This window comes from Rhamphochromis longiceps, linkage group LG2 (assembly GCF_057381845.1).
Source record: "Rhamphochromis longiceps isolate RC_006_pf linkage group LG2, R_longiceps_female_GT1.1, whole genome shotgun sequence".
Lineage (NCBI taxonomy): Eukaryota > Metazoa > Chordata > Actinopteri > Cichliformes > Cichlidae > Rhamphochromis > Rhamphochromis longiceps.
Genome location: NC_140558.1, coordinates 596,567 through 608,648, shown reverse-complemented (window position 1 = coordinate 608,648; position 12,082 = coordinate 596,567). Strand labels below are relative to the sequence as shown.

At 38.8% G+C, this 12,082-nt stretch overlaps 1 protein-coding gene, 1 long non-coding RNA gene and 1 pseudogene across 2 annotated transcripts; 2 read left to right on the top strand and 1 right to left on the bottom strand.

The window, feature by feature from the left end:
- Positions 1 to 218: 218 nt before the first annotated feature.
- LOC146676700 (uncharacterized) lies at positions 219 to 2,798 on the bottom strand. The gene is made up of 3 exons (XR_014912749.1): positions 2,666 to 2,798; positions 1,597 to 1,695; positions 219 to 1,464 (listed from the first exon to the last, which is right to left on the bottom strand). It is a non-coding gene; the product is annotated as an uncharacterized LOC146676700 (long non-coding RNA).
- Positions 2,799 to 3,383: 585 nt separating this feature from the next.
- Positions 3,384 to 7,837, top strand: LOC146676699 (uncharacterized). The gene is made up of 9 exons (XM_085414062.1): positions 3,384 to 3,667; positions 4,026 to 4,144; positions 4,247 to 4,663; positions 4,750 to 4,975; positions 5,155 to 5,304; positions 5,998 to 6,215; positions 6,304 to 6,457; positions 6,539 to 6,648; positions 7,212 to 7,837. Exons 1-9 carry the CDS (start codon positions 3,628 to 3,630, stop codon positions 7,521 to 7,523), a joined length of 1,746 nt encoding a protein of 581 aa, XP_085270188.1. The 5' UTR covers positions 3,384 to 3,627; the 3' UTR covers positions 7,524 to 7,837.
- Positions 7,838 to 9,554: 1,717 nt separating this feature from the next.
- Positions 9,555 to 10,761, top strand: LOC146676698 (twist-related protein 2-like; annotated as a pseudogene).
- Positions 10,762 to 12,082: the final 1,321 nt, after the last annotated feature.

The following is a 12,082-nucleotide window of genomic DNA, read 5'->3' as shown; positions in this document are numbered from 1 at the left end:
TATATTGGCTTCGGGAAAAAGTTGCTTGAACTGATACAGGTGTTCTTCAATCATATTTCTCAGTTGCAATACAGTTTGTAAAGAAATAATGGGAGCAAGAACTATTTGAATTATCATAATTAACTTTCTAATAAATACAACATACTCACTCTCCACACCATACAAAAGAAAAAGTAATATTTTTAAAAGAATTAGCATCTGTCCACAAGACTGTTTCAATTTGTTGTCGTTAGCCGCTAAAGTGCCAAAGCTAATAGGACATGGTTTATCCCGTATTTCAAGAGGTGAGTAAGGAAAATTTTGAATGTCTGAATTAAACTTGTCTAATTCCAATTGTCCTGAGAGAATTAGGTGTTTTAATACAAATTTAACTTCCATTGATGCAACACCTTCAAAAATAACATGCATTATGTCCTGTGGAGTTTGTTTGATCAGGTCAAATGCAGGAACATCAACTAGTCTGCTTCTTCTATTAATTCCATAAGTAGTTTTGAGGGACGCTTTCAATAAATCTGTGCTTGCTTTATCTATTTCAAAACACTGCCTGATATGTTTCTCCAGAGTTCTTTGAACAAACTTCTTCTCCTCAAAAACACTTTGCATATCATCAAAGTTGCATTCACAGTGTCTACATTTGCTATAAGCAAAACCAATCCCTTCTTTAAAGCCAGCAATCTCATGCTGGGCTAGCGTGTCTCCGCAAATGGCTATAACAGCACCAAACAATTCAATTTCACCATTTGACATTTCAATCCTTACACCATTGTAAAGCAGTGATAGATCTTGAAGTATTCTTTTCAGTACAACATCAATACCCCACTGAGAAATGTCACTTGCTTTAGCAATAGCAAGAAGTCGTATTGCAGCTAACTTTGACCTAAATTTTGGATCAATATTTCCTAAAGTATAATAAAACATGACCAATTTGTTTGCAGAAGCATGGGACCCTAAGGGGTTACATATTTCAATTTCATCTGTGTACAGTATTAATTGCAATGCATTTGGCCTCTGAGAAAACAAGGGGTGAGATGTAAAGAGGGACCCGTCTCTAAAATCATAGAAGAATCCCTCTCTGCTTCTTTGTGGTGCAGTGTTCAACATGGTAAAGATTCTCTCATTAGTCATTAACTGCTTTAGACTTTCAATTAATGGTACATAGTAAAAACTTTTGTTCCTTAAGGACATGACCCTTGAAAGACCTTGCTTTACCCAACATATCTTCTGGGATACTACTACTTCCTCGGCGTTGACTGGACAGAACATTTCCCCTATGGCTCTACACTGTCCATATGCAATGGTGGAGAAAGGATCCATGAATTTATCAAATGTAGCCAAAGCCTCATCTTGAAGCTGAGTGGTTCCCTCGGCATTATCTTCAAACACTGTCTTCATTCTTTCCTTGAGCGTATCCAAAAGAACAGCCTGATACTGTTGCACTCCTGAGATGATATGTTTGACCGTTCTCTGTGAAAACATTTGAAACAAAAGTAACTTATTCTGCATTTATATTAAAAAAAAATTTCTGAATTCCATTATGAACAAGTAAGACATTGATTGCCTTATGTAATGTATTGATCCATTAAGACTATAACATACCTGTGATAAGTGGCACTGTTCTTGAACACAGATAGCAAAAGCTGCAGCAGATCTGGTAATATCATGTCTGGTAAAGGATGTTTTAGCAACAGCTTCTTCCTTTAGAGCAGAAAAACAAAGTTAGTCCAAACTCCTGGCCAATTATAGAAATTCTTACATAACAGGTATAATCAGTTACACCTAATGATTGGTCCATTAAAAAACAAAGTGCATGACAGTGATTAGTGTTACAGTTGTGAATATTCAATATAATATAAGATAATATAATATTCATTCTTTGGAATAAAGAAAAAAAATGGAAAAGAAATCAAAGACAAAGAAACAATAAAAAAGGGGTTGTCCATTGTTTTGATGAGGCTAGGGATTGGATTCATGAGAATGAGATTTTATCTTTTTAAATAATGAATTTTTGTTCGCACTTAGATATTAGTTTCTTTACATGTTTGTTGTATTTATTAAATTATTTATGTATTTTTAAATCACGTAATTTAGATTTGCACTTAGAATTTATGTTAGTATTAGTATATGGATATATTTTATTGTATGCATTTATTAATTTATTTAATTTTCAAAAAAATCATTCTTATCCATGTTTTGGCAGTATTTCTAGCCAACAGATTTTTTTACAGTGCTTCCAAATACTCTGTGTCTTACCTGAAACTGTAATTCCTACGAGATACCCAAATTGCTGTCACATTGAACGATTTAAACGCGCTGAGAGTGTCTTTGATGCAAACTTCACCAGGAGACATGCCAGCCGCAGAGTGTGTGCCTTCTCCGGCTGCAGCATAGCCTGTACTATCTACACTGAACTGCTATTCTGTTTATTTGTTTTTCATTTCATCCTGCAGGATGAAATTGTGATTTAAAATCCAACCATGGTGGAAATCGCTTGTAACAGTTTGAAGAACAATATCTAGCGGTATAATATCGCGAGATCTCGTTAAATTTCTCTTGATTAAAAATGGAGAAAATGATTAAAAGTAATATAGGACCAAATACGAGGAGTTAGACATAGCTAAATTTGTCATCAGAAGCCACACTACATTTTATTTAGTTTAACACTTACCGCGCTCGGGCTGTCAACAACCTGAGGCTCCTGCACTTCAGGCCAAGATCCACCAGTTGATATTTCCACGGTGCTGGTTGTTGTTGCAGTACTACAGTTGGCAAAGACTGAAACACCAAAATTTTCCGATCCTAAAGAGTGGGATGTTGGGGGGATCCTCCATCCTCTTGGTGGGCTTCCATTCGTCAAATACAGAGGGTGCGTCCGTTTAATGTGGCGAAAGAATGAGTTAAAAACTCTGAAATCTTGTTCACAGCCATCTATTCCACAGTAAACCCAAAAATCCTGCCTTCGACCATGAGCTGCATTTATGTGGCTAAGGAGCACCTTCAGAGTTAAAGAAACAAAGATAAAACAGATCATACATCTCCAGAGCGCCATGGTGAACTGTTTTCGCGCAGTAGCAATGCAGCTTTACTTTACCGCTCTCCACTGAAGGCCACAGATGAGAGTGTGGGACCATGGGAAAGGTAGGCAATTTTAAAAATATATGCATCCTTAATTATCCAATTTTTCAGGTTTAAATTACATCAGTTATATTTATTTTTAGGCAATAAGTGTTTAAGACTGAATTTATATTTTTATTTTCTTTTTTTTTACTTAAAAAAAATTAAATATAAATAATTTTCTGCATGCGCATTCTCAGTTCCTGTCGTGACGTTACTTTCACGCGGGACAAACTCTTTTCCCCTGCTTTGTTAACCATCAGGACCGTTAGGAAGATCAAAATTATTTATCTAAACAAAGCGAACAGTAATTTAAGGTTGGTAACATTAAGTTGATTTGAAAAATACTATGGTACAACGGTGTTATTAAGATAAAGTCGTGTTTTGTGAGGGCTGCTAGTTAGCAATCTAGCTAATGTGTTAACTTTAGCTAAATGATCTTATTTAAGCTGTAGGATATTTCCAGGCACTGTGAGTGGAGGCTTTGGAACCGAACTAGAGAACTGCTGTCACGGCATGGACAACTTTGACGATGCCATACTGTCTGTGTTGCAGGGTAAGTCTTATTTTTCAGTTATTTTGGTACGTTAGCTAAGCAGCCTTAGCATCTGTTAGCATCATTTCTGAAACTTGGAGCTAGGATTGCACTCTACTCTGAACTTTATCCACATTATAGCCTTGAGCTGTCTTTGCCTAAATAGACTTGGAACATCATTCTTGAAGACAGCCAAAAATAGTTTTATTGCATTCCCAAATATTTGATAAACTGTTTTAAGTTTGACATTTTATCCTGTTAATATTACTTATTGCTAAAATACATTTATTGACAAAAAAAATGACCTCAATATGTAATAAGCCACGCCCAGGAAAAGAGAAATAAATATCACTTTTGAAGTTGTTTTTCTCTTTTACAGCTGCGAATATTGATGAGGAAACTTTGAGGAGCTTTACCCGGGATGACCTAAAGGATCTTTTTCCGGGCCATGAAAATTTCTTCCGTAGAAAGAAGATTTGGGATTTTATCAGCCAAAAGGTAAATACACATTATACCACTAAGAAGATGATTACTGTCCATATTGTCTAGCATTAATTTGCCTAATTGTGTATTTTTGTTTATATCCCACAACTGTTATAGTTTAAGAGTACTGACCAAGATGCCAACACTTTCCATCGAAGCGAGAGTAACCCCTTAGGCTTTGATGTGTCACAATGTCAGCCTCAAACTTCCACTCCCATTTCCTACACTGCTGACAAAAAAATGAAAATGCCAGACCCACCAGAGTATGTGGTGTATACAGATTCAGAGTTGGACATGGTGCGCAGTCAGTACTTTGCATTGCTCCACAGTGGAAAGGAAAAGGACTGTAGGATGTTGAAGGAGCTATGTTGCAGACTTGTAAGGAACACCGTCACCAGCATGGTTGCAATCCTCCGTGCTAGTCCCATGGGGAAAGAAGTAACATACCCCTCCAAACTCGAAATGAGAGCAATGTCGCAGAAGATTGTCGACTATTACCCCATGTTACGTGATGCTGACACACACATGCCATACGTAAGTCATTCTTTACTCACTACAATATCTAAAATTGAGCGAGATAAAAAAAAAAGAATGTACAAATATATATTATTTTACCACAGCTGACCATCTACACCAAACTGTACAAACGACTCCAAAATATGAAGTCTCCAAGGAAGAGGCAGGGCTCCATGCCACAACGAGGCAGGCCCAGGAAGACTCTTTTCAGCTCAGATGACACAGACAACGGGACTGAAGGTGACCTAAGTGGTGAAGCAAGTGGTTCAAGTGACTATACCATACTTCTTGAGAGCAATGATGACCTCAGTGAGGATAACTCAAATGCAGGTGTGTACTTTGGTCTGCTGTACTAATGACTTTTGGACATCTAAAACTTCAAAGAGACCACCTGCCCTCAGTTTTCTGTTCAGAGTGCATCACAAGATTTATACAGTGTTGAGTATTTTCCTTAACTTTCTAGCTATTCCCTGTTATTACATTCTGTTCATCTTCTGTTTTTTCCTCAGAGAAAGAATCCCAATTGCCGCTACCCTCCACTGTACCAACTACGTCAAACAATACTACGCTGGCTTTACCACTATTATCCAAGTCAGCCTCATGCTCTGCACCCAGGGCTGATATAGGTCCTTCAACTGCACCTCCAGATGATGTTGTTGGTAAGTCCACCATCACCCTTATCTACCTCTGTCTGACTGTGGTTCCTCTTACAGCTCTTTCCAAAATATGGTTGCAGCAATGAACCCCGTTCTAAGTGTTTATTCCATAAATCATAGTGGTTTGGCATTAACTCGAGTTGGTGTGTAAAATCAACATATGATAGATCCCTCATTCCAGTTTGCCAGTTAGCCATAGTAAGTATTTTAACACTTTGTGTTGTAATGGGTGTTACTCAGTGCTGATTATTTACACATGTAAATCCTCATGCTGGTCACATCTATCATGCCTTATCACAGTGTTTCTGTCATAGATCAAATTACCTAAAATATTTTTATCCATCAGCTCATAATCACTGTTCACACTGATGTGAACGATATACACAGTAAACAACCTTTACCTTATTTTCACCACAGTTTTATTCACGGGCATCTTAAACTGTCGTTTTAATATTTGATTCTGTTCAAACTAACAATTAACATAAATCCATGATCATTATAAGAAAAGGACACAAAGGGAAATGATCAGGACATATAGGGTCAGTTCATTACTCAAACATATTTAACCTAAACATTAATTCTCAGAAATATTATACTTAAAAACAACCATGCAACTAGAAATGACTGATTAGAAAAATCTGAATTTTGTGAAGTCTAGTTACACCATGTCTTACAATTGCTCTTTGCTTTCCCTAGCAGACCATGACAGCCTGAAGATGCAGGCAAGACATTACAAAACCTTGAGCAACATGTACAGGAAACCCAGTGCAAAACCCAACCAAAGTGACGTTGCTCAAATTTTGGACCTGGAGTTTGAGGCCAGACGAACTTTTATTGACGCAGATATTACAAGGGAAGAAGACAGGCCCAGAAAAGTATTTGAAGCATACCCGTGCTTCAAAGACATACAAAATGTAAGTTCAACTACCTTCAGTTAAATTCCTTGCTTTCTCTGGATAGGTTTAGTTAGTTCTTGACTAACTGAGCACAACTTTGTCATAGGCGATGGATGAACTGCGTCGCATCATTGGTGGCTCCAACTGCAAATACATAGATCAAATGAAGGGTCGATGGGCAGAGTTTTGTTCGAAAGTGCAGTTCTATGGCATTTGGAAGAAGGTCCTGAAACCTCCTCTCCCCTTGGATGTACGTGGAGGTAAGTGGCCTTTTCATACATTAAATCCACACATCAGATATGTTCGGATTGCTTTGTTGAGATACTTTTCTCTGTTCACAGTGGATTTTACTGTCACTCTCTTCAATGCACTTCCATCTCTTTTTCCTTCAAAAACTACACCACCAAAGCGGCTGGGAAGTGCCAGTGAGGCTCTCCTTCATATCCTCAAGGTGAGAACAGCTGCAATACCAGCCACTGTAACTTGTACTCCATTTACTTGTATTGTTATTATTAATATTATTATTTTGCTTTTCCTGCTTAATAAGAGTAGGTCGAAGTTCAATTCAGCAGGGATTAAATTACTCCTTATTCAGGATTTCTTAATTGTTATTCAAAACCTACTCCAGAGAGGCAGCACAGAGCAAAAGCACATTGCAGTTAGGATACAAGTAGAAGCAGTAAAATGATATATTTAAAAAGGCCTTCAAAAACTAGAATATGTAACAAAGTTAAAAGAAATTGTTTTAAAAAACAAATGAGAAAAAAAGCACAAATAGACATGATAAAAATGCTGCAAATTAGAGAAAATTCATGCTCAGAATTAATACATTTCCAAAATTTCATATTTATGTAAGTCAGATATTTTATATTTATTTCTTCTATTCCAACAGTAAATCAGTTGGAGCATTCTAAACTCTTGATATTGCTATTTGTGTCTTAAGCTGTTTGGATGCACAGCAACCCTTTCATTTAAAATCTTGAAGAATTTGTCCTTTTTTTGTGCTTCTTCTAGCCAGGTGAAGATGCAATGCTATACCTGGAGAAGTGGCCTCTCTCCTCCCCAGTGCTGCTTTTTGATGGAACAACCAGCATTGTTGCTGTAGGAAACATACCAGTGACCACTCTCCCCTTGGAGGATTTCTGGGAAGGAATGTTGGTGTTGATGGCATATTACTACACCTTGCACTTAACATACCCAAAATGTGTTGCAACGGTCCTCTCTGTCATACAAACTGAGGTAATCACTGATGCCATCCATGATCAAGATGCCACTAGTGCATATAAGAAAGCAATAGCTGAGTGGAAGTCGTTCTTTGAAAAATAGGTGAATACCAAGCAGGATTTTATCAGGTCATTTGCAGTTTGTTTAGTTTTGTAGTACGTTTGTACAACTTTGTTCCTAATTTGCCTAGCAATGTCCTGAGAAACGGCTGTACTTATAATGCTTTACAAATGAAAGTTGTTGTTTTTTTTTCTTAGTGACACTTTACCTGAGGCATGTAAAGTTTTAAGTCAGTAATGCCATTATTTATAACATTGTGAGACTATGTGACTGTCACAAAAGTTTAAGGCCAAAACTGTAATTTTTTTTCTGTGTTTAGGCCTTTTAAAGGGTTGATTTAGACTTTTAGGGATTGTGCAGCAGCCCTATTTTGTTTAAAAAAAAGGATTTTGTTCTCATGAGAGAAATAAATGTTGACATATATCACTCTTGTCCTGGTTGTGATTTCAGTAGAAGCCAAGGAGTAGGAAAAAGGTCTGTTTTAAGGTTTTTTTGCCTGGATTTAATATTGATTCGGCTCTATTTTAAGATAAGCCAACCTGAATCAAGAAACAAATTAATCATATTTCACTAATATTGAGTAGTTTTTCATAGTATTAGAACTATTTTTCTCGTTGCAGTGCATTCATTTGCTGCAAGTAAGAATTCAAAACATAAAAAAAGACTGTAATTTAGCATATTTAACTAATATTTGGGACTTGATATCAAGTAATTTTATCTTAAATTGAGCTCTTTAAAGATTATTTTAACCCTCTTCAATTCTCAAATGTGTTCTTTTATTTCTGGATTAAAAAATCTTATTTCAAGATTTCTTATTAAGTAAAATAAACTTGCTGCATGGACAGATAATTTCACTTGTTTTCAGTGCTTTTTGTATCAAATGTAGTATTTTTTTCCTAAATATAGACTAGCCATTTTTGCAGTGTACACACCGGCTCACTCCTTGGTGGCTGCTTGTCGGGGCCTGGAGCCTGGGGCTCGCTTGGGCCACCTTGGGGGTGGGGTGCCCCCGGCCTCTCGGCATGGGGCTTGGTCACTCAGGCACAGCGGGCTGCTGGCGGAGCTCACGGGCACGTCACTGCAACCCCCCTGGCTTCTGCTCTGCGGCTGCTGAGTGAGCCCTCATCTGGGACTCTCCTCAGCTCTTTCTGGGACAGTGGCGCGGCTGCCCCTCTGTTGGTCTTCCTTGGTCTCTTGTGTTCTGGGGGCCTCTGGATGTCTGGAGTTCTGATCTCCTCCATACCTGCTTCATGCCCTGGAGGACGGGGCTGTGGCCCCCCCACACCCTCTAGCAGATCATTACATGAAGGAACCTTTTAAATACAAGCGTGTCCATGCTTACAGGTGTACACACGGGTGCTCACACACTACACCCTTTTTGGCTCCTACCTCAAAGCACACTGTGCGCTGTCGATCTTACGTGCTGCAAAATAATGTTTAATATTTAATATTTACTGTTATATTCCCATATATCATCGTGATGTTGTTTATTATGTTGCCCTTTTTTTTCTTCTGCTTGTTTTCTCTTTTTTCTTTCTCAACAGGTGATCCAGGTGATTGATATATGCATTTTTTGTCTGCTTATTTTGGGGTTTTTTTGCCCTTTTTCCCCATCCCTCTTTTCCGCTGTTTTCCTCTTTCTTTCTCCCCTTTCTTTTCCCCAGTCAAGTCTGTCCTGTAAGTGAAAATAAAATAAACAATAAAAGGTGACTCAAATAGACCAATACGGCAAGGCTGGGATGGTCCATTTGGTAAATCCGTTGGGCACCTTTCTTTGCCTTTAGACAATAATTCTGATGGCAAAAAAGCCAAACGGGACAGGCAAAGAAGAAGAAGAAAGAAACCACGTAAGAATACAAAACAGTGCTTGTATCAATGGGTGAATGAGCCAAGTTGTATAAAGCTCTTTCAGAATCAGAATCAGAAAGACTTTATTTATCCCCAAGGGGCAATTAACATACAACAGAGCAGCATAAAGACTTGTCTTTCCCGTAACCCATTTATGGATTCGTTGGTGCCTTCAAAGCCTGGTAGAGCCACAGGTGAACTAACTCTTTGACTCCATGAGAGGGAAATAATTTTGGGGGGACACTTTCTGGCCGCCATCGACCCAGGTGGAGATGTCTGAGGAAAATCTGGGGGAAGAATCGGGCAGCTCCCCAGTCTCTCCTGTGGACAGCCTGAGCAAAAGCGAGGGGGAGTTGGACAGACAGCCGAAGAAATGTGGGAGGAAGAGGAGACCGAGCAGGAAAAATGGGGAGGACTCAGATAGCCCGACCCCTGGGAAAAGAGGGAAGAAGTCCAGCAGCTGCAGCCCCCAGTCTTTCGAGGAGCTCCAATTGCAGCGGGTCATGGCCAACGTCCCGGAGCGACAGAGGACCCAGTCTCTGAACGAGGCTTTCGCGGCTCTGCGGAAAATTATCCCCACTTTACCTTCGGACAAACTCAGCAAAATACAGACCCTAAAACTTGCAGCCATATACATCGACTTCCTCTGTTAGGTGCTGCAGAGTGACGAGGTGGACTCCAAAATGTCAAGCTGCAGTTATGTGGCTCACGAGAGCCACGCTTGGTCCATGTCCATGTCCAGAAATCATGCCCAAAATGGTGACTGCTGAATCTACTACTCACATTCTGAAACGGGACAATCTGGAGTCCAATGCTGGATACATGGGATCGCCTAATGACATCAGAAGTTTTGTGCAGAGGCCCGAAAGTGTCATATGCTGTTGGAGTGTCTGGTCGGGCATGGTCCAGGTTCCTGTCATCCGTCCTTTGGGGTGGAGTTGGCCAGCTCATCACCTGTTTTCAATCTCCGGGGCTCCACCTAGAGGGTTTTTAAGCCAGCACTGCCTCCCACTCCTCGCCAGTTCGTCCTGCTACCATCTGTGGTAAACTTGGCCTCCTCTGTGCTCAGACTCTGTATACCTGGATCATGGTTTAATGTGTTTTCTGTCTCCTGCATTCTTCAGATTCATCACCCGTCGCACTCACCAGTAGTGCTGGTTCCGTCTCCATCCTGTTTTTCCGTCTGCTCGGAACCCAAGGACCACATACACAACTTCTCCTCAGCCTGCCCTTCAGTCCATACTCTCCACCTCCTTGGAATCTGGACCGGACTCTCTACACTCTCGATCCTCTCTGGAATGCTCCCATGGCAGCCTTTTCCCCGCTTAATAACCAGGGTCTCCAAAAAGTTCCCGTTCGAGTTCTCCCTGTGCTCTACACCTGTTTCCCCGCCCACGGATTTCCCTTAGTTTCTGCGAATGGTTTCTGTTAAACCCAGTTCTGTTCACGTTTTTGTTCCTTCTAATAAATTATACATAGTTCGAGCAATTGAGTCTGCTTTTGAGTCCACCGCATCCTTGTCTGTGACAGAAAGGGACTCACAGCCATGTATGTTAGCTCCATACACCCCAATTCTGGTGTGTTTTCGTGCTGACGAATGTTTAAAATATCGCCTTTTTTAAATACATGCCTTTGGGCTTTATTTCTGTGGAGGTCAACGTGCATTATTGAAGTCTCCGTTTTTTTGTTTTTTATTTTTCTCGTTTTTGTGTGTGTGCGAGAGAGAGGGAGACTGTCAACTGGTGGTGTGGCTCACATTACAGGCTGACTTTGTGGATCTAACCTGTGCAAAAAAAATATTTTTCAGAATGCATTTATTTATTTATTGATGAAACGTGTTGGAGAATAGATCCTGTGTCTGAAATAGATACGTTCCTATTTTTTATTATCGTTTTTTCAGTTTTGTAAATGTTTGTATATAACTTTTTTTTGGATTAAAGAAAGACGATGAAAAAACAAAAAATTATAATAAGTTGCATATATCGGACACCCAGTTCAAGTATTGACACTTTTAATGAATGGATAGAAAAAACGTTTGCTTCGGTGAACCAAAAATTACTATTTATCTGTGGTGATTTTAATATTGATTTGCTAAATCCAACAAGGTTAAAAGCCATTGATGACTTTACTGACACGATGTACAGCTTATCACTATATCCAACAATAACGAAGCCAAGCAGAATAACATTACATAGCGCCACTATTATTGACAACATTTTTACTAATGCCATGGATTTCCAAATTAATAGTGGCCTGCTTGTCTGTGATATAACTGACCACTTACCAGTTTTTACTTTGTGTGACTGTGATTTAAAAAAAATAGATACCAAGATCATGATAGCAAAGTGAATAATAAATGAAGAAGCAATTCATGCCTTCAATTTCGATTTAGCACAACAAGATTGGAGTTCGGTGTATGAAGAGTCAGATGTGGACAAGGCTTATGATAATTTTCTAGATATTTTTACTATGTGGTACAATAAACATTGTCCTGTAAACGAACACATGACAAAGAAAAAAAGATAAAAAGTCCTTGGCTCACAAAAGGAATTATCAATGCTTGCAAAAAGAAAAACAATCTGTATAAACAGTTTATCAAAGTAAAAACAAAAGAAGTGGAACAAAGATATAAAGCATATAGAAATAAATTGACTGATATTATAAGAACGAGCAAACAACTTTATTATAGAAGAAGATTATATGAAAATGAAAACAATATAAAAGGAACTTGGGATGTGTTAAACAACTTAATT